The sequence below is a fragment of the Hemiscyllium ocellatum genome, chromosome 14 (genome assembly GCF_020745735.1).
Source record: "Hemiscyllium ocellatum isolate sHemOce1 chromosome 14, sHemOce1.pat.X.cur, whole genome shotgun sequence".
In the NCBI taxonomy this organism is placed as follows: Eukaryota; Metazoa; Chordata; class Chondrichthyes; order Orectolobiformes; family Hemiscylliidae; genus Hemiscyllium; species Hemiscyllium ocellatum.
The window spans coordinates 10,755,043-10,776,861 of NC_083414.1; the positions used below are offsets into that span (position 1 = coordinate 10,755,043).

Sequence of the window (21,819 nt, forward strand, 5' to 3'; positions counted from 1 at the left end):
CTCCTGAGTTGATGAAACCAGACAGACCCCTCCTGATTTTCACTGGCTGAAGAAAAGTTATTCTTCCAGGTAACAGGAATGTAACCATTTGGGTGAGGTTATTCTTTAACTGCTGCAGTTATTCTTCACTTTGGTATCTGTTAGCTGCACTCCAGTTTTCATAGTGGTGGCCTGAATTATGTATTATTTGTCATCCAATGATTCTCAATTGACAGGCTTAATTGAAATTTGATCTGTTACACTCTGACTGATAATTTTGCTGTCTCCCTTAAATATACGTCGTGAGCCAAGTTAGCACCTCTAATGAGAAAAGATGAGTTAATGCTTGATTTGAGAGAAACACATTGGATATGTCATTGAATGGACTTTATCAGGGTATGAAGATAATGTCTGTAGGTGACCTTTTTTATGCAGTAGACCTTCATGGAGTCATAGAACTCTGTCGAGCAGAAAGAGGCCTATTGGTCTATTTAGTTAAAAACCACTATCTCATTATTCTCATCCCATTTTCCAGCACTTAGTCCATAGTCTTGTGCTCTTGCTATATCAAGGCACACATCTATATTCTTCTTAGATATTACAAGGTTTTCTGCCTGTACCACCACACAGGCAGTGAGTTCCAGATTCCCACCACCCTCTGGATGAAAAAAGCTTTCCTCATGTCCCCTCTAAATCTCTTGACCTGAATCTAAATCTATGCCCTCTGGATGCCTCCACCGTTGGGAAACTTCTCCTCCAGTCTACGCCCCCCATAATTTTGTACATCAGCACCATGCTGCACTCCTCTCTCTTCTCTCTCCTCCCCCCCCACCCCCCCAAACACCAAAATGCAACATCCTGGTAAGCCACCTCTGCATTCTCAGCAATCACTCCCCTCCAATAATGTGGATTCTAGAACTGAATGCTATGCCAGTTGTGGGCTAACCAACTTTTTATACAGTTTCACCATAACTTCCCTGCTCTTAAGCTCTATTCCTTGGTTAATATAGAAGGTTTCTGGAAAGAGAACCGTTTCTGAAGGCTTTGGGTTTGTTGGGGCTGATGAAGGGCTTATGCCTGAAACATTGATTCGCCTGCTCCTTGGATGCTGTGCTTTTCCAGCACCACACTCTCAACTGTATTATGTAGTATCTTGTATGGTACCTTAACCACTATGTCAGCAAGTCCATAGTCATCTGCCTAACACATTGTATGGTTGATCTAGCTATAGGAGGATTGAATAGTTATGTTACATGCTTTTTTTTGAGCATTTTAATCAGGAAAAAGAGCCCATTTGGTCGGTACCACTATTACTGATCCCATAGTCTCCTCTCAGTGCGTTTCCTCCAATTCAATCCTTCTATTCCTTTAGATTTGTTACTTGTTTTTTACTTGTTTATCCCTCATGTTTATTACTTTTGTCTGAAATGCACTAAGTCAATACACAGCACAGAAGGAGGTCTTTCACTCCAGAAAGTCCTGGCTTTCTGTCAAACAATTTAATCTGTCCCATTGTATCATTATATCTACAGTTATGCAAGTTTATTTCCTTCAAGTATCCATCCAGTTTCCTTGTGAGATTATGCATATTTGCTCAGATTTTTCTTTGTTGGCTTGATCTAAATCTTGAACATATCTATTAAATATCCTTTTGTTCTCTTTTACTCCAAAATGAACAGCCCAAATTCTTCAATCTAATTTCTAACTGAAATCCTTCATCCATGGCGAAGTCTCCATCTATGGTAAACCTTCTCTGTAGCCACTTTCATATGCTCCCTAATGTGGTGGCCAGAACTGGGCACACAGCTGTGGTTACACCTCAACCATAATGATTGGCCAGAAATTATAAAGATTCAGTGTAATTACATTGTTTTCTACTCAATGCTTCAGTGACAAAGGCCAAGATCACATGTACTTTAATAACTGCTGTCCATATATACTGCTACCTTACTGTACATGCTTGAGAATTGTGCTATTTTATTTATGTTCTCTCTGCTTATCCCTGAAGGCAAAATTCTTTCACCTTCCACTTCTCTGTACTGAATTCCCTTTGTCCTAACCAACCTCTCCTTTTGCAATTGGTTCACCTCATCTTTACTGTCCAGCATACTCCAGATACTATCAGCAAAGTTTGAAGTATTAATCTGTATTCCAATATCCAGCTCATTTTTGGCTATCAAAATGCTCAGACAGCGATCTGAGGACTGACCTGTGGGAGACACAACTGTCTACCACCCCCAATTTAAAAAAGAACCATATGCACCCATGACTTGAAACCAAAAAATGCTGGAACTCACACCAGGTCAGGCAGCATCCATGGAGAGAGAGCAAGCTAATGATTCGAGCTTTACTTGTTGCATTCTCTGTCACCATCTGCTCTCTCCCATCCCCCCCCCCAAAAATACTCCCATGAGACCATCTGGTGTTTCCAGTCTGGTAGTTGGTTGGACACACTACTGTTCTGTCCTTCTCACATTCTGACCACTTAATCTGCACCTGTACGATCAGCAATCTTTTCTTCCCCCAGCACACCACCCCCACACTAATGTATAAACACTGCCCCTTTCACACTTCATGTCAGCTCTGATGAAGAGTCCTCTCAATTTGAAACATGAACTTGCTCTCTCTCCACGATGCTGCCTGACTGGCTGCGAGTTCCAGCATTTTTTGTTTTCAGTACAGATCCCAGCATCAGCAGTAATTTATTCCTACTTTGGATTTGCTGTAACTTGCTGTCTTCTGTTCTTAAACATTTTTTAAAAACTCAAGCTGACACTGACCTCCTCTCATATAAGCCTCCGTTTTGTTAACGAGCCTTTGGTGCAGTTAAGTTAATTGAACAAATGTGAATTAGACAAAGTTACTATTTGAGCGTCATCATTTTTTTTCAGGCACAAATCTAACCCAACTCAGCTTCTGGTGGAGGCCAGAGTTCAGCCGAAAACAGCAAAAAATGTAAGTGCTTGAAGTGCACAATTGCATTTAATTTTCAGAAGTTTCAAGAAACAGAAAGCACTGTTAGTAAATGTGATGTTGGTGATCAATGCAACTCGTGCATTTCACTTTTTTTCCCAGACGTTCATCCATTCTTCTCATCATTGTGGTGTATGCCTGCAGTCAGTTCGAAAGGAGAATTTACTGTCCTTACCCTGCCACCATCCATTCTGCCGCAGTTGTTGGGAGCAACATAGCACTGTACTGGTGAAAGATGGCATCGGAGTGGGTGAGTCCAGGAATTGATATTGTGATAAATATGAGGATTCATGAAGTCAGGTTTTCTAATGACAACCTGCAAGAATTTTGTCGTCTGTCGTTCAAATAGTCTTCTGTCCAAAATGTCTTTTTAAATTTAGAAACAGTGTGTATCTTTGTAAACATCATTCGCACCCCTGTATAGAGCCAGCCAGATAAGGCATTACTTTCAGCCATGATATGGAGGTGTTGGACGGGGGTGGACAGAGTTAAAACTCACACAACACCAGGTTATCATCCAACAGGTTTATTTGGAAATACAAGCTTTCGGAGTGCTGCTCTTTCGTTAGGTAGCGAGTGGGGCAGGATCATAGGACTCAAATTCATAGGACACAGATCGGTTATCCTAGACCCCTGTTTGAAGGAGCAGTGCTTTGAAAGCTAGTACTTCCAAATAAACTTGTTCAACTATAACCTGGTGTTGCGAGCCTTTTTAACTTTGTCTAGCCAAGTCCAACACCGGCACCTCCACATGATCTGTTTGTGGTTTACCCAATGTCTAAAACTGGTGGAAGGGTTGGTCTTTCAGTTTGGTTTACAGTTGCTTTAGGATGAAAGATGAAAGTATTTGCATAGCTCCGAATCTATCCCAGTGACTGACCAAAGATTATTTTTAAGTAGTTACTACTGGGGCCTTTAGATGAGAAGCCAGATAGTTAATATCATCAGTGAATGATAACTTAGAAAAGTCTTTCTCTTTCCAAAATGGAAAGTAAAAAAAAGTGTTCAAATTAATCAGCTGTCACTCAGGTTCCAAATGTTGTTTGATACCAGATTGTCATCTTGAGGAGCGGGAGACTGCAGGGCTCTTCAGTCCCTCATGTTTTCTCAGTGAGGATTCTCAGTTCCAAAGGATTTTGAAGAAGAGATATGAGATTCAAAAGTGAACTCAGTTTCTTTCTCCACAGATGCTGCTAGGCCTGCTGAGATTCTTCCGCACTTTGTTTTTTTTCCAGATCTCCAGCATTTGCAGTACTTTTTTTTATACAGGATGAATTGAGACAATTCATGTCCTATTACAGAGTGAACAGTTTACATGTTGGTGGCATTTTTTTGTCTTCTGGATAAATGGTCATTGTCAGTCTGTTGTGTTGCAACAGGATGCGATAAGGGGTTGGCTATCTGGTGGGCTTCAGATTGTAGATATGCTGCAGGTGTGTGGTAGAATCATAATGCATCTTTTGAAAGAGAAAGTTTCAGGAAAGTATGGGTATTCTAGAAAATGGCTTGGTAGGTTGGAAGTATATTTGGATTGAAAAACCAAGTAATAATGCTGGAACAGACATTAAGTGAACCAACATCTGGAAATAAGAAAAGGTTACGGTTTGAGCCTCTTGGAAATGTTAAGGAAAGATTCTCTTGGATGGACTGCAACGGTCAGTTTATTCCGAGCATTTAGTTTTCCCAAATGAGTCTGAATAGGTGACTGAAAATGTGTAGGAGCATGCAGTGTGATTTTATATAATCTTTTGGACACAAGGTTAATTTAAAATTAGAAAGCTCACCTTTTTCTCAAAGCTTCCATGTAATGTTCTTTACTGTATTGTTGATGGTATGTTTGTAAGTTGATCTTTGATAATAACAAAGTAAATTAGATATAAAGCAACCTGTGTACAAAGAAATGCCTGCAGCATCCAAATGAATGGTCATCTGAAATAGGCAAAAGTGAGGACTGCAGATGGTGGAAACCAGAGTCTAGATTAGAGTGGTGCTGGAAAAGCACAGCAGTTCAGGCAGCATCCAAGGAGCAGTAAAATCGACGTTTCGGGCAAAAGCCCTGAAATAGCACAGTAAATCCCATCTAATGACTGCCTTTGGAATACATCAAGAAGCCTCTTATAGGCTAGTTTTTAATATCATGATCCAGAACTATGGCTTCTTAATAACAGTATGTTTCTATTTCAAGTGTGTCTCCAAAGATTATAATTTCACCCAGGCAGGAACCACAGGGTTGTTTGACGTACAGTCTTAATTTAAAACATTGTTATGAAAAAAAAAGACAGTGTTAAATTGTGTTGAAGAGAAGCAAACCTTTTTATTGTCTGCATATTTATAAAGACTTTACACCTGGTAAGTTTCCTTATTATCGAATTAGTTTGAAGTGTGCTCCTGATTGCAGCAATTCGACAGAGTGCTCTTGTGAATTGCTAGTGGCATTTACTGTATGTTATTTAGAAATTCATCAGAGGATTGTATAGTATTCTGGCTCTAGGTGCTTATAGCTGTTTTGATTCTTTGCTGCTTGTTGCTGATGCCTTCTACTGCTTTCTAGCTGGGCTGTAATTTCCACACACTAGAGTTGGTTATACTCATTATTTCACTTGAGACCTGTAGCAGACAGAGTCAGTTAAGTGTTTTATTTGTTATACAAGCTTATAGAAATCTTATAAGCTTGGGTTTATGAATAGAAGCATAGAGTATAAAAGCAAGGAGGTGATGCATCAAATCATTAATCCAGCCATATTTGAAGTATAGTATTTAGTTCAGGGCACCTTATTTAAGGAAGGCTGTCAAAGCCCTGGAGAGAGTTCAAAGGATTGATTAATTGTTGTCATATGTAACGAGATAGCATAGAGTATTGTTTTGTGTACTGGAAAGGCAGATCAGACCATACAAACAGTATCAGATAACTGTGCAGAGTACAACGTTACAGCTGCTGAGAAGGTGCAGAGAGATCAGAATTAACATTTGAGAGGTCTGTTCGCAAATCTAATAACAGCAGGGAAGAAGCTGTTCTTGAATCTATTCGTATGTGTATTCAAATTTTTATATCTTCTGCCTGATGGAGGTTTACTTGAATGATATAAGGAATGAAGGATTTTAGAAGGAAATATTTAAGAAATTGGGCTTACTCTCCTTCTAGAAGATTAAGAGGTGACCTTATTGAGCTGTTCAAAATTATGAGCAACTTTGATAGGATAAAGAAGGGTATTCTGTTTCCGCTAGTTGGTATGTCGTAATTTCAAGGTTGTCAGCAAGAGACCTCAGAGCGAGATGAGAAACTTGTTTGCTTGGAGTTGTTAGAATTTGGAATATGCTGCCTGTGATAGTAGTGGAGGTGAATTCCATAGGAGGTTTCAAAAGAGAGTTGGATATACATTTGGAAGTGGTGAAGACAGAGGGCTCAGAGATGAGGCTGGAGAGTGGGACTAACTTGGTAATTCTTTCAGGAGCCAGGATGGGTTGAATGGATTCCATCTCTACTGTAAAATTCTATGATTTTAAATTTAGAATATCCATATTATCTAAATGGTCTGGGCTGTATCTTGATTCAGAATATTGATTTCCCATGTTCTCAAATAGCACCACCTTAAATGTTCGAAGGTGATAAAAATTGGGCTATTAAAAGCTCTATAAAATGCACTTACTCTGATAATGGCTATTAGATTTAATATATCTTTCAAATTCTTTGACTCTGTCGAGGGAAGACAGGCATGCAGAGACCATTCTGATTCTTGGCCGAAGTACATGGCAGCAGATATTGGCCTGTTTCGGGACTTTTGTCCAAGTGGTTATTGTGTGTGTAGTGTTGAACCATGTGTTCCACAGGTGAACAGCACAACTGAGTCCTGCTCAACATCCACTGAGACACTGCTGCTAATGGCTGATATCTGTTAAATTGGACAAGAATTAGAATGAACTCAGTGTTATTACACTGTCTACTAAGCCCTAAGAAGCATGTGTACATTTTCAGTTTGATTAAATTTGAGGGCAAGAAATCTTCCCTTCTCCATTCAGTCTAATGTCCAACAGAACTCAAGTACCTCCCTCCCTCAGGCTTTTACAAATATTTTTGAACTGAGCAGGGCAGTTATTCCCTGGTTGAATTTGAAGTCTCCTCAGTCTCTTTGGGATGTGTTTGATTAATCCACAAGGAGGTAGAACTGAGGCCTGGAGCATAGACATGCTGTGATCATGAAACATTATTCGAGGTAAGATTATAGTGCATATAATTCTGCTTCATGAAAGATCTATTATTTACCCCAAATCTCACTTGGGAAAACATATATATCATTGTATGGTGAATACTGCAGATGTGTAAAGATTAATTTTCATAACCTGGTTGTCTAAACTGTTGCCAGATTTTGTTTTAATGAGTGATTGTAACAAGGCTGCATGTTTTGCTAGGTATATCCTGTATGGCACAAGATTGCCTGCTCCGAACGCCTGAGGACTTTGCTTTTCCTTTGATTTCTAACGAAGAGTTGAGAGAAAAATACAGGCGCTACCTCTTCAGAGATTATGTAGAGGTGAGTGATTTTTAAACACATTTTGGACTTCTAACACATTGTGAATGCAATGATTGATATGTTTTCCAGGTGTTAAACCTCGTCAGTGTGAAACATGAGAAGGTGACTACTCCTGTAGCTATCTGTTATTTATAAATTCAAAGCAGAACCTAAAATGTTCTGGATATTTGGAATCGGAAATGGGAATGTTCTTTTTGAGCTAGGAACGTGTCTGAGATGTGACCCTGTCGTCATGGCCCATCTCAAGTGAAGCAATGGAATTGCAACTGATGTCAGTACTCTTGATCCTGACTGAGGTATGAGCTAAAAGTCATTTAAGCTTCCCATTCCAGCTGGCTGTTCATTTACCCTTGGTGCAAAGGATTTGCCAGGCAAGAACAAATTGAACTCTGTGTGCCAGAGTCTTCCAGTTACTTTTGTGAATAGTCGCGACAAGGTGTGCCAGGGATTGCTGACAGATATGAAAACGCAGTGCAGGCACTCAACTACTTGTAGGAAGCATTGAGAAATGAATGGAAAATTAAACTAGCAATTTATGTGTGTTTATTTAAAAATGTTATGATTTTGATCTTGAGATTATATTTCTTCAGTATTATTCATTTTTCCATTTTTATTAACCAAATGTTACAAATCTGGCAATAATATGAAATATAATTTAACTTTTAAGTTTTCCTTTGGTGATACTTCCATATACACAGCTGTCATGGAAAAATAGTTATTCACTCAGCAGAAATTCACTGTACTTGATCCTTCTAATTGATGGCTATTGCATTTCTGAACATTGCCTTGAGACTTGAGTTGAAAGTGATACTGAACTGGCTGATTTACCCGACTGCTTTTTTTTTACAGACGAGAGAGAGAAGTGCTTTAGTGTGGCTCTGACAATTGAATTAAAAGCATCAAATTTGTCTTCTTACCTCCATCATTCTCCCTTTGTTTGCTTTAAGTGTACTTTTCTTTCATGCAATCTCTCTAGTTCAAAACAGGCTGGGAAAATACATTCATGAATAATAAAGTACATTTTTTTTCCCTGTAGAGGCAGACTGAGGCAACAGGAAAGCAAAGTCTTAGACTTTGAGCTGGAGAATGATGTCCTTTAGTACAAATTGCTTTGGTCCAACACAATTTTGAATGATAACCATTATCTTGAGCTTGCCTTTAAACAGCACCATTTTTTGCTTTCCTTTCTTGTTTGCTTTTGCTCTAGGACAAAATTGAGATAAATGAAAATGATTTTAGTCCCATATTCTGAGTATTGCTACTTCAAAATAGTAGGAATTTCTCCCACAATTTTGAGGATTACCAGCTTTGCAGGGTATAGTGATTAGAACGAAAGCCAGTTGGATCTCACTGATTGAGATCCTTGGTTGGGGTTAACCTGGGCCAGTCAGGGTGCCCTGGCTGACAGACATAAAGAGGAGGTTCGGAGTCGTCTTAATCTAGGGACTGGCTTAAACTGGTTGATCAGAGCCCATGTAGTGTGCACAAGTAAATAAAGGGTGACTTGGCATCTGTGCAGTTATTTTGTAGAGTTAAAAAAGAAGGGCCATGTATCCTCAACATAAGGACTGAGAGTTTGGAGGGGGTTGTGCGACTACTTAATGACTGTGAACAATACAAGATGGTTTTGCTGTCCTCAACTCTGCTAGATGGTTGTGTAGCTTCCTCTGAGTCCTGCTATCATTATTTCCAAAGTGCCATGACCAATAAAAGATCATGTGTACGAGTGTTGCCTAAAAACTCTTAAAAGCAATGTTAGTTCTTGTTTGTTTAATGTTAGTTAACTGAGAAGTGGTGAATACATACAGATTTATGCGAGGCATTTAGTAGAATCTTTCTGCAACATAGAGTGGCCGTAAAATAGCTTTTAAATATTGAAATCACTGAGAAGTGGATTGTAGTAACATTATTAAGAGTTGTTTGCATTGACTTGTTTCAGTTTAAAAAAAACAGAAATTGGTGGAGAAGCTCAGCAGGTCTGGCAACAACTGCAGAGACAAATGAGAGTTAAAGTTTCAGGTCCAGTCATCCTTCAGTTGTCAATCAGATCACTGTTATGAAACCTTGAAGATTGGATTGCTCAAACTTGATAATATTACCCAGAAAAAGGTTTTATATTTCAAATGGCTAAATATGTCTTTGATTGCATTGTTAATGACATGAAAAGAATGTTAGCTAACTTCTTCATTTAATGTATAAATCTTTAATTATCATAAGGAAAGAATTGCACATTTCAGGACTGCATGTTAAAATTCTTTTAGTTGTGACTGCCAGCATTTCTCATGTCCACGAGGTAGATAGTATCTAATGTCAGAGTGACCTTAAACAAGGACACGGCTTTAATCCATGCATGTAATTCAAGGCAAAGTGGTCTCATGAGAACACCTCTGACTTAGTACTTTCTCATTTAAGTTCCCGTTTTTCAGGTTCTTAGTCTATCTTCTCCTGCCTTTTCTGTATTTTTGCCAGTCTGAGCTGATCATTTAAGGTTAGTGAATTGGATTAATTGATACAAACACAGAAAATGCTGGACAAATTCAGAAGATCTGGTAGCATCTGTGAAGGGAGCAAGAGGGTTAACATTTTGAGTCAAATATGACTGTTCAGAACTTAAACATATATGAAGATGGTGTTTTTTGCACTTTTGAGGTGAAAACTATGGAGGAGACATGTCCAGAGGACATGAGGTCAGCAATAGATCTGGAAGCAGTTGGATAGTCAGTGGTGAGGTCAGAATCCAGAGGGGATATCAGAGGAATTGTCTGAGAGTTAGTGCTCAACCTCTGCCGAATAGAGGTCAGCAGACCAGACAACAGCAGGTTTGGATTGGACCTTAGAAAAGAGAGAGCATCAAGTTCAGAGGAAAACAGTTGAGAGTGGTTAGAGTAGCAAAGAGATTATGGTGGCTGATGTTGAGTCAGCACTTCTTGTCCGTTGGTGGAACATTGCTTGTTTTAGTCGTAGTCAGGCCCTCCACCTTCAACTCTTCTCTCACCTTCTTCATCTAACCTGTCTCTGACGTACGCACACACAGGCACTTTCCACACTTCTTGACTTCTTTGCTTTCACTTCTGAAGATAGGCTGTCTACCAATATCCGTTGTAAACCCATCAACTCCCATGTCTTTCTCTCCACTGTCAGCATTCTGCAGAGACCTGTTCCTTCCAATGACATACCAGTCCACTCCTCCATTGCTTCCTATACTTTATCACTCTACACCCCCCCCTCCACCCATGTAATAACAAAAGATGTAACACTTACACATTCATCATCTTCCCTGTTCACTGTCCAATGCCCAAAATGTACCATCCAGTGGTTTACTTATACTTTTAGTCAGTTTACTATATTTGCTTCTGGGGTCAATTAGCTCACTTGGCTGGAGGACTGGTTTGTGAGGTTCTGATATGAGTACTGTTCCATGAAGGGAAACATTTCTGATCTCTCCCGTCGCCTAAGACACGTTTACCCTTCTTTAATGAGGGAGCAGCCCTATTGTCCAATAGGACTATGCAACCTTTACCCTTTCTTTTGCTACTCTTGGTGTGGTTTACTTTAAGTTCTGTCTTCAGTCTGTTCCAGTGAAGCTCAATGCAAGCTTGAGGAACAACACCTCATTTTCCGCTGAGAAGTGATGTCTCGGACTGCATTGAATTTCACGATTTCAGAGCCATACTGTACAGTGCCTGTCCTAAATATGTTTTACGTTCTCCTCCTCCCACTCTCTTCTATAAGTAATCCTATCAAGAGCCTTGAGGTTTGGCATTGTTAAATACATTTAAGGCTAAGTTAATAGCTTCTTGACCAAGAAGGGAATCAGGGGTTGGTGGGAATATGGAGATCATAATCAGACCAGCCATGATCTCAGTGAGTGGCAGGAGAGGCTTGAGGATCGTATGCTCCTTATTTTTTGAGATCAGTACAAATGATTGTTGTTTTGGCCAAGTATAGAGATTTGTTGCAAAAACAGTTTTCAGTTCAGATAATACTGTCAATGGAATGTAACACAAAACTGCACATGAAAAGGCTTTTGTTCTAAATCTGACTATTCAACAGTCTTATGCTCATTCAGGCTTGCCTTATGGATTTCTTCTGTCTACAATGATGAGATGGGGTGCTTTGCTCTTGAATGCTGTTGCCATAGTTTAGTTTAATGAAAGGCGGGAAGTTCTATTAATGTGTTTTGCAAAATTAGTCTCTTCAATACTCTGAGTTCAAAATGCTTGTTGTTTTTCCCTTTCCAGGAAGTCCTACCATTTGTCAGTTATAATTGTACAGAAACTGCTTTGAGATGTTTAAAAGATGAGCCAAGGGTGCTACATGAATGCAAGTTGCACCTATTGGCAACTGAATGACGTCAGCTGGTGTGGTGTATCAAAGAGACAACTTGTCACTATATTCATTGCATCACTGAGAAGGTTGCTTTCCTATATTTAAAAATGCAATACGAATGCAAGTTGCTATTGTCAAATCTAAAAGCCCCATACTCCTTTCTCTTTATTCTTAAATAGAGCCATTATCAGCTGCAGCTGTGCCCTGGTGCTGATTGTCCGATGGTGATCCAGGTACAAGAACCCAAGGCTCGGCGTGTGCAGTGCAGCCGCTGTAATGAAGTCTTCTGGTATGTATCTGACATAGAAATGTAGCTCTTTTAAACAAAGAACTGATGCCTTTTCTCTAACTAAGGACCCTGGTTACCTGCTTTGTGTTGTGGGTGGACGTTGAAAATCTCAATGCATGTTTAGCAGCTTAGCAATTCCTTATATTCCCTTGATATCTTGGGTTAAAATTCTTGACTGAACCAATAATGCCAAAAAGAGAAATTGCTGGAGGAGTTGAGTTTTGATGAAAACTCATGAGACTTGAAACATTAATTCTGCTTTCTCCCCACAGATTCTGGCAGACCTGCTTTTTGCCAGTAATTTCTAGTTTTGTTTCAGATCTCCAGCATCTGCAATACATTGTTTTATTTTAATGCAAAAAATGATTCATTTTAATACTGTTTGGATCTTGCTATTGCAGAAAATGATTGACACTAGTCTCATCTGGAGATACCCACTACTACTTAAGATTTCACTGTATATTTGCTTCTGACTCTCGTGTGACTCATAAAGGTACTTTTGAAAGTTTAGTTTAACACAAAATTAAAGGATATCTAATCTACCCTGAAGAATTCTCTAACCTTTTAGTTGTTGTGAATAAGTTGACTTGGGTCAGTTTTGTATCTCCATGGACTTAATGATAGTTGTTTGCCATCTGTAACTCTGTCACCAAGTAGTTTAGAAAAGCTTCTTGTGAAACAGAGGGTATAGGTTTAAGAGGGGTGTTTTGTGATCGCTTTAAAATGAGATAGTGGTAGAGTGGCAGCTTAGTTTGGGAAATGAGTCCCAATGAAGAGGTTGATAAAAATGGGGGGCGAGTGGGAGCATGGCATATCAGAGTTCAAAGCTGAGACAAAGAATGTGGCTCTAACTGTGCCAGAAGTGAGGGATGAATTAGTGCGAAGGTGAACATTCATGTGGAGCTAAGCAGTCTTAGTGATCAGGGGATATGATTTTAAAGCTTCGCTTTTGCTCGAATCAGGGCAATTGCATATTGTCTGATTGTATTCATATAAGTTGGGTTAATAGCAGATGAATTGAGTTGATGAATTGAGTTGTTTTGGTGGCACTGATGCAATGCTTTCTGATTTTCTCAATGTTACTTCCAGAAAATTCCAAATCACCTCACTGATGGATTGATGGCGGCACGGTGGCACAGTGGTTAGCACTGCTGCCTCACAGCGCCTGAGACCCAGGTTCAATTCCCGACTCAGGCGACTGACCGTGTGGAGTTTGCACGTTCTCCCCGTGTCTGCGTGGGTTTCCTCCGGGTGCTCCGGTTTCCTCCCACAGTCCAAAGATATGCGGGTCAGGTGAATTGGCCATGCTAAATTGCCCGTAGTGTTAGGTAAGGGGTAAATGTAGGGTTATGGGTGGGTTGCGCTTCGGCGGGTCGGTGTGGACTTGTTGGGCCGAAGGGCCTGTTTCCACACTGTAAGTAATCTAATCTAATCTAAAAAAAAATGCTGAGCATCATTCATTATGCTCATTTTGGTGAGACATGAAAGACTGGAACTTCCCAATGCACTTGGGTCAAGAGCCACTGGGAAGGTTCCTCAGTACATTGTCCTTCAACCTCAGAGTCAGATAGCCTCCCTTACAGCACTAGTTTCTCACCTTAAACACAGTGAGATTTGTGCTGATTTCAGAGTTTTGTTGCTGTTGACACATTACCTAGGGAATGAATTTAACTTGGCCAGCAGATTGTGAATTCACCCCAATCATGTTGGCTGGATGTCTACACAAGATTTAAGATTGCTGTTACACCTCCCACCCCAAAGAAACCTCACTACTTTCACTATCAATCTCTTTTGTATCATTCATTCTAACAGCTTGTCTTGAACTAGAAGCTTTGTAAAGTTCTGTTGTTTGTATTCAGTTGGTGCTCTTTCAGGAATGCATCTTCTGGCAGTCTTGAACCTCAATCCTAATCTCTTCAGTGATCTCTAGTTATTCTGTGTTGAGACTGAATCATACTCAGCTGTGAAGCTGTTAATGCATTTGCATGGAGTGTTGGAAAGAGCTGAAAACTGAGCTCATTTCAGAATTTTAAAACAAGTAGTTCTCTGGACAGCTCATACTGAATATGGGTCTTCATTTTCTTTTACAAGTTAGATGCTGTTGGCTAATGGGCAATGTTCTTACAATAAAAAAGGATTTCTTTATGAGTGGGACTGGTCTACCTTTTCAATGAACTCCCTGCTAACTCCACCTCCTTACCTTTTTTTTAAAAATTCACAGCTTTAAACTAAAATGAATTAATTTACTAGCAGGCCAAACCCCCAGACATTCCTCTTACAACATGAAGACATTAAATATGGTTTCTGGCTAGTTTGATGTTTCATTAATCTTGTCAGGATTTCTTAGGTTACGTCAGTGATAACTCTGGAGGAACCTTGGGCAGTGAAAGAGTCCTAATAGTGGAGAGCAGCTTGGTCTCTTGTTTAAAAGGAATAATGATATTTTATTAAAGATAGATGGTCCAGTATAAAGTAGTGGCCTCTCTCCAGGCATGCAGAATTTTCTTTACATAATCACTCTTCGGGTGGTATCTTTATACAATATATATCATTTGCAATTATGTGATTCTGTTTAAATGCTATCATAAGTACCTGTCAACAGTGGCTGCATTTAAAACAAAGTTTGAGTTGGTAGATAAGAAATGATACTTAAACAGCATTGAGGTGAGATCGCTGATATGACGTACTGAGCTGGTGTAAGGCTAGTTTTTTTGAAAAAAAACCTATCCTTTGATATAAGCTGCATATTGCAGCAGTTGAAATGAGTCTGTTTCTGAAATGATGTTTGTTACATTCAGCTGCCTTCATTGTTCACCAACCATTTATGTATGCACAAAAAGAGATTTTGGACTAGTTGATACAATCAGCTGATTGCTCTTTCAACCCCAAAACTTTGTGTCACCTCCAGCAGGGCTGACACAGTGCATCTTATTGGCTGTGAAAGGCGTAATGTGAAATGAGAGACTTTACGTTGTTGAAATAGACTATGTGCTCCAACTGTTCAATGCTGGTGTTCATGTTCCATGCAATACTCAGCCAGAATGCTACTTATCTTACTCAATAAACCTTTTAATTATTTCTCTTTTACATATCTGGCTTGCTCTCAAATGCATCTGTGCTATTTACCTCAATCACTTTGTGTGGTAGTCGATTTCACATTTTAAGCATTCTCTGGTTGAAAACATTTCTTCTGAATTTTGTATTGGATTTATTAGTTACAATCATATATTTATGATTCCTAGTTTTAGACTACACTCCAGGTGGAAATTTGCGTTTGTCATCCATCATTGGGAATGGTTTCCCATGACAAAACTGCTCTTTATTTTGCCGTTAATTAACTTCAATCCAGAGTGAAAATAGAAACCATCCACTTATTCTGGTGTTGGGTATGGTTAAGGCAGGGGAACTATAATGAAATGCAGGAAGTAATTAATAACAGTTTATGACATGGTTGTGTAATTGGCAAGTTAAATTCAATATTGATAATGTTTTGTGGGACCTTTTTATTAGTATTAATGCAGCCATATACAGTTTGCAAGATAGGGAAGAGAATGGTGTAGACGACCAAAGGGATCTTAAAGTGTAAGTACAAAGATCACTTAAGTAGTAGGACATAATCAGACCATAAAAGAAGGAAATGCAGTCCTGGAATACATATCCACAGGGACCAAAATTGGAAAGCGGGGAGGTTAATATCAACTTCTTTATGGCACAGATTCAAACATGCTCTGTGTACTGTGAATAGTTCTGGTATAAAGAGTTTTTCTTCTGGAATGGTAGCAGAACTGAGAGATTAACTTCTCAGGAAAGATTGAAGTGATAGAAAATTCTTCTTCTAAAATAGAGCAAATTAAATTGAGAACTGAAGAAATGGTAGGGGTTAAAGGGGAAACATAGGGAGACCAGAACTAGGTTCCATAAGCATTCTGAGGACGGATCACTGGACTCAAAATATTAACCATGATTTCTCTGGACAGATGCTGCCAAACCTGCTGAGCTTTTCCAGAAATTTCTGTATTAGATTGGTCACTACTAAACCCAATATGAAGTACAGGACAAGCCTCTTCACTGAGATGGTAGTGGGAATGTAGACCTCGTTATTGCTGAACATGGAACAGTACAGTATTGTACAGGCCCTTCAGCCCTTGATGTTGTGCCGGCCTTCTATCCTGCTGTAAAATCAAACTAATCTACGTACGTTTCCTTGTACTAACTTCCATGTGCCTATCCAAGAGTCATTTAAATGTCCCTACTGGGAGCAGTTGAGGCAAATAATATAGATGTACTAAAGGGGCAACTATTTAAGCACATGAGGAACAAAGAGCTGGAACATACTATTTAAGAGTGGAAATTGACCACTTGGTCCCTTGAGTAAAAAATGAGGTCTGCAGATGCTGGAGATCACAGCTGCAAATGTGTTGCTGGTCAAAGCACAGCAGGCCAGGCAGCATCTCAGGAATAGAGAATTCGACGTTTCGAGCATAAGCCCGGTCCCTTGAGCCAACTATGCTATTTCAATAATCTCATGGCTAATCTGATTGCTCCACATGTCTACCCTGATAACCTTTCACCTTCTGAAAATAATCTATATAGCTCTTCCTTAAAAATACACAATGACTGTCTTACTCAAAATGCAGCGAAAGTAGACTTTCGTGACCCTCTGAGAGAAAATCTACTCTTGGGAAATAAGACAGGGCAGGTGACTGAGGTGTCAGTGGGGGAGCACTTTGGGGCCAGTGACCATAATTCTATTAGATTTAAAATAGTGATGGAAAAGGATAGACCAGATCTAAAAGTTGAAGTTCTAAATTGGAGAAAGGCCAATTTTGATGGTATTAGGCAAGAAATTTCAAAAGCTGATTGGAGGTAGATGTTCGCAGGTAAAGGGGTGGCTGGAAAATGGGAAGCCTTCAGAAATGAGATAACGAGAATCCAGACAAAGTATATTCTTGTCAGGGTGAAAGGGAAGCTGGTAGGTATAGGGAATGCTGGATGACTAAAGAAATTGAGGGTTTGGTTAAGAAAAAGAAGGAAGCAAATGTCAAGTATAGACAGGATAGATCGAGTGAATCCTTAGAAGAATATAAAGGAAGTAGGAGTATACTTGAGAGGGAAATCAGGAGGGCAAAACAGGGACATGAGATAGCTTTGACAAATAGAATTAAGGAGAATCCAAAGGGGTTTTACAAATATATTAAGGACAAAATGGTAACTAGGTAGAGAATAGGGCCCCTCAAAGATCAGTAAGGCGGCCTTTGTGTAGAGCCACAGAAAATGGGGAAATACTAAATGAATATTTTGGAAAAGGATATGGAAGATATAGACTGTAAGGAAATAGATGGTGACATCTTGCAAAATGTCCATATTAGAGAGGAGGAAGTGCTGGATGCCTTGAAATGGTTAAAGGTGAAGAAATCCCCAGGACCTGATCAGGTATACCTGAGAACTCTGTGGGAAGCTAGAGAAGTGATTGCTGGGCCTCTTGCTGAGATGTTTGTATCATTGATAGTCATAGTTGAGGTGCCGGAAGACTGGAATTAGCAAAAGTGTTGTCACTGTTTAAGAAGGGTGGTAAGGTCAAGCCAGGGAACTATAGACCAGTGAGCCTGTCATCGGTGATCGGCAAGTTGTTGGAGGGAATCCGGAGGGACAAGATGTACATGTATTTGGAAAGGCAAGGACTGATTCGGGATAGTCAACATGGCTTTGTGCGTGGGAAATCATGTTTCACAAACTTGATTGAGTTTTTTGATGAAGTAACAAAGAGGATTGATGAAGGCAGAGCAGTGGATGTGATCTATATGAACCTCAGTAAGGCGTTCGACAAGGTTCCCCATGGGAGACTGATTAGCAAGGTTAGATCTCATGGAATACAGGGAGAACTAGCCATTTGGATACAGAACTGGCTCAGAGGTAGAAGACAGAGGGTGGTGGAGGGTTGTTTTTCAGACTGGAGGCCTGTGACCAGTGGAGTGCCACAAGGATCAGTGGTGGGCCCTCTACTTTTTGTCATTTACATAAATGATTTGGATGCGAGCATAAGAGGTACAGTTAGTAAGTTTGCAGATGACACCAAAATTGGAGGTGTAGTGGATAGATTACAACAGGATCTTGACCAGATGGGCCAATGGGCTGAGAAGTGGCAGATGGAGTTTAATTCAGATAAATGCGAGGTGCTGCATTCTTGGGAAAGCAAGTCTTAGCAGGACTTATACACTTAATGGTATTGTCCTAGGGAGTGTTGCTGAACAAAGAGACCTTGGAGTGCAGGTTCATAGCTCCTTGAAAGTGGAGTCGCAGGTTGATAGGATAGTGAAGAAGGCGTTCGGTATGCTTTCCTTTATTGGTCAGAGTATTGAGTACAGGAGTTGGGAGGTCATGTTGCAGCTGTGCAGGACATTGGTTAGGCCACTGTTGGAATATTGCATGCAATTCTGGTCTCTTCCTGTCGGAAAGATGTTGTGAAATTTGAAAGGGTTCAAAAAAGATTTATAAGGATGTTGCCAGGGTTGGAGGATTTGAGCTACAGGGAGAGGCTGAACAGGCTGGGGCTGTTTTCCCTGGAGTGTCGGAGGCTGAGGGGTGACCTTATAGAGTTTTACAAAATTATGAGGGGCATAGATGGGATACATAGGCAAAGTCTTTTCCCCGGAGTCGGAGAATCGAGAACTCGAGGGCATAGGTTTAGGCTGAGAGGGGAAAGATATAAAAGAGACCTAAGGGGCAACTTTTTCACGCGAAGGGTGTTATGTGTATGGAATGAGCTGCCAGAGGATGTGGTGGAGGCTAGTACAATTGCAAGATTTAAGAGGCATTTGGATGGGTATATGAATAGGAAGGGTTTGGAGTGATATGGGCCGGGCACTGGCAGGTGGGACTAGATTGCGTTTGGGTATCTGGTCGGCATGGACGGGTTGGACCGAAGGATCTGTTTCCCTGCTGTACATCTCTATGACTCTAAAATCCTTTTCCTCCTCTCTGTCATAGGCCCCCTTATTTTGTTTTCTAGATGTTCCTGTAAGAGGAAGCAATTTTTCCACATTTATCCTGTCAGAATCCCTAGGATTTATTTCAATCAAGTCGCTACTTGCTCTTCTAAATCTCAGTTAATATAAATCTAGCTTATCCAACCTTTCCTCATAAGATGGCCTACTCATTTCATTTATTACTCTTGTAAACTTTTTCTGAATTGCTTGCAACATATTTATATCCTTACTTATAAAAAAGAGGCCGGTACCGTATGTAGTGCTCCAGATATAGTTTCACCAATCCCCTAATATAACTGAAGTGTAACCTTCCTACTGTTGTTCAATTATTTCCTCAAACTATTACATTCTATTAGATTTCCTAATTACATGTTTACCTGAATGGTAACTTTTGTGATTTTTTTGCACCAGGGCACACAGATCCCTTTGCATTTCTGAACTCCCCATTCTCTCGCCATTTATGTTACATGTTTCTTTTTTATTCTTCCTGCTGAAATGGTCAAACTCTTATTTTCTCACAATATATTCATCTTTTGTCCATTCAGTTCATCTATCTGAATGTTTCCCAGGCCGCCTCAACTTCATTTTCACAAATTACTCCTACCTATCTTTGTATAATCAGCAAATTTGTCCACCATATCTTTGGCTCTTTCATTCAAGTTATTTATATAAATTGTTGGAAGTTGAGGTCCCAGCATTAGGTCCATTGACACACCTAATCTTGCCAAACAAAAAATGACTCATTTACATTTCTCTGCTCTTAGGTAACCAGTCATCTGTTCACGCCAATATGTTAACCCCTGCACGATGGGCTTTTATTTTCCATAATAGCCTTTGATGAGGAACTTTAACAAATATCTTCTGAAAATCCAAGTACAGTACAACCACTGGTACCCCTTCATCCAAAGTACCTGTTATTTCTTCAAATACATCAATTAGGTTGATTAAACATGGTTTCCCCATCACAAAATCACATTAACTTTGCCTGATTACCTTGAATGTCTCTAAGTGCCCTGCTGTAATGCTGGGATGACATGGTAATTTTCTTCAAGATGGATGGTGGGGGGGCATCTCCTCTGAGCCATAACATTTGGCTGGGCTGAGTGCTTGCTTCTGAGCTTTAATTACTAAGCAATATCTGCATTGTTTTTACAAGAGATACATTAGATAAATGGAAATGAAGCAATGTTCTTTTTAATGTAGGGTGAATCTTATGTGCTGAAGTGCAAGCCGGAACATTTTTTTGATCAGCTGAAATGGGGTTATATTTTCATAAAAATTTGGAGACATGTCCATTTCACAAGAGTATAGCTTGGACTGTTGAAACAAGTAGCACTGTAATCGTGGCTTGTTCTGTTGCTTTTTAAATCTGTGTACAGTGAGTTGCAAATATTGTTGGTATTTTTGTTGTTGTCTTACACTGTGCAGTTTTGTACATAAAAATGAAATTGAAAGAATAATGTTGGACATCAAACCTCTCCAGTCCTCATTTTACAACTGCAGAGCTGATCATTATTTGCACTGAATCATCAGAAGAACCATATGGCTCAATGCTGCACTGGAGTTTCAACATGACTTGTGAGCTCTATTTCTGGATTGGGTTTTGCACTAAAACTCCTGAAAAAGATTCGATTAAAAATGTCTCCATGTTAGTTGCTATCTAAATTAATCTGAATTCATGTAATTACTTGAATCCTAACCAGCATTTCTTCTCTCTCAGCTTCAAGTGTCGACAGATGTACCATGCTCCTACTGACTGTACCACTATTAAAAAATGGCTCACCAAATGTGCTGATGATTCCGAGACGGCAAATTACATCAGTGCGCATACGAAAGATGTAAGGATGTACCAATGTAGTACAGTTGTGTATTGACTGTGGTACTGGTTTAATTATTCTTTTGTTCAATCCCTGTTTCATATCTCAAGCAACTGCACCCAGTTGCCCTGAGAAGTGTCTCCCTTATGACCCCCAGCAGTTTGATACAATTAGGTGGCTTGTAAGGCCTAAGAACAGGGAAGAGTTCCGTGATTTTGAGAGACCAGAGTCATGTCTGTGTTTGCAAAAATTCAAGTGCTTCACTGTCACTTTTGCAGTTACCAGCTTTTTAACCAGTACCAGAGCAAGTATGAAATTGTATTCAGTTAGTCAGTGAATTTGTGGGTTGAAACAAAAGCAATTAGTTGGTTTTAAAAACTGTCCTGGTACACTGTCCTTGAGTGGAAGGGGCATTGTCAGTACTTCCCAGTCCGTCATGAGTAATTTTGCAGCAATGTATTTGAGATTTCAATGTCCTTTGAAGGGGAATTGTGACTCATTGTGAAACAGTTACAAAAGAATACAATAAACACACAGTACTGAAGAAATGCCGTGGTTGACAGGGCTCTCAGCTATGTCAAACTCATTTCCTGCATTTCTGACTTCACCCTTTCCCCTCTCTCCCAGAATAATGCTTGAGGTTCCTCTTGTCCACACTTTCCTCACCACTCGTCTTCACCTTCAAAAAAAATCATCTTTTGTCATTTTCACCACCTCCAGTAGGATGCTTTAACCAAAATGCATCTTCCTCTCCCCTCACTGTCAGCATTCCGCAGGGGCTGACATCTCAGTGGCACCCTCTCCCTCCTTCCTTAGCCCTGACAGTCCCACTCAGCAGTGTGGCTTTATTTCTCTTTCTGCACCACCATGACGACCAATTGTCATTGAGATGTACAGCATGGAAACAGACCCTTCGG

The 21,819-nt window shown here is 39.9% G+C and overlaps 1 protein-coding gene across 2 annotated transcripts in view; it reads left to right on the forward strand.

The window, feature by feature from the left end:
• The window catches only part of arih2 (ariadne homolog 2 (Drosophila)), an 88,042-nt gene that overhangs the window by 31,488 nt on the left and 34,735 nt on the right, over positions 1–21,819 (forward strand). For both annotated transcript variants that reach the window (XM_060835353.1, XM_060835354.1), the window contains exons 4-8: positions 2,871–2,934; positions 3,055–3,202; positions 7,360–7,481; positions 11,990–12,099; positions 20,806–20,923. In XM_060835353.1, the coding sequence (XP_060691336.1) occupies positions 2,871–2,934; positions 3,055–3,202; positions 7,360–7,481; positions 11,990–12,099; positions 20,806–20,923 (562 nt within the window). The remainder of the gene's footprint in view (positions 1–2,870; positions 2,935–3,054; positions 3,203–7,359; positions 7,482–11,989; positions 12,100–20,805; positions 20,924–21,819) is intronic.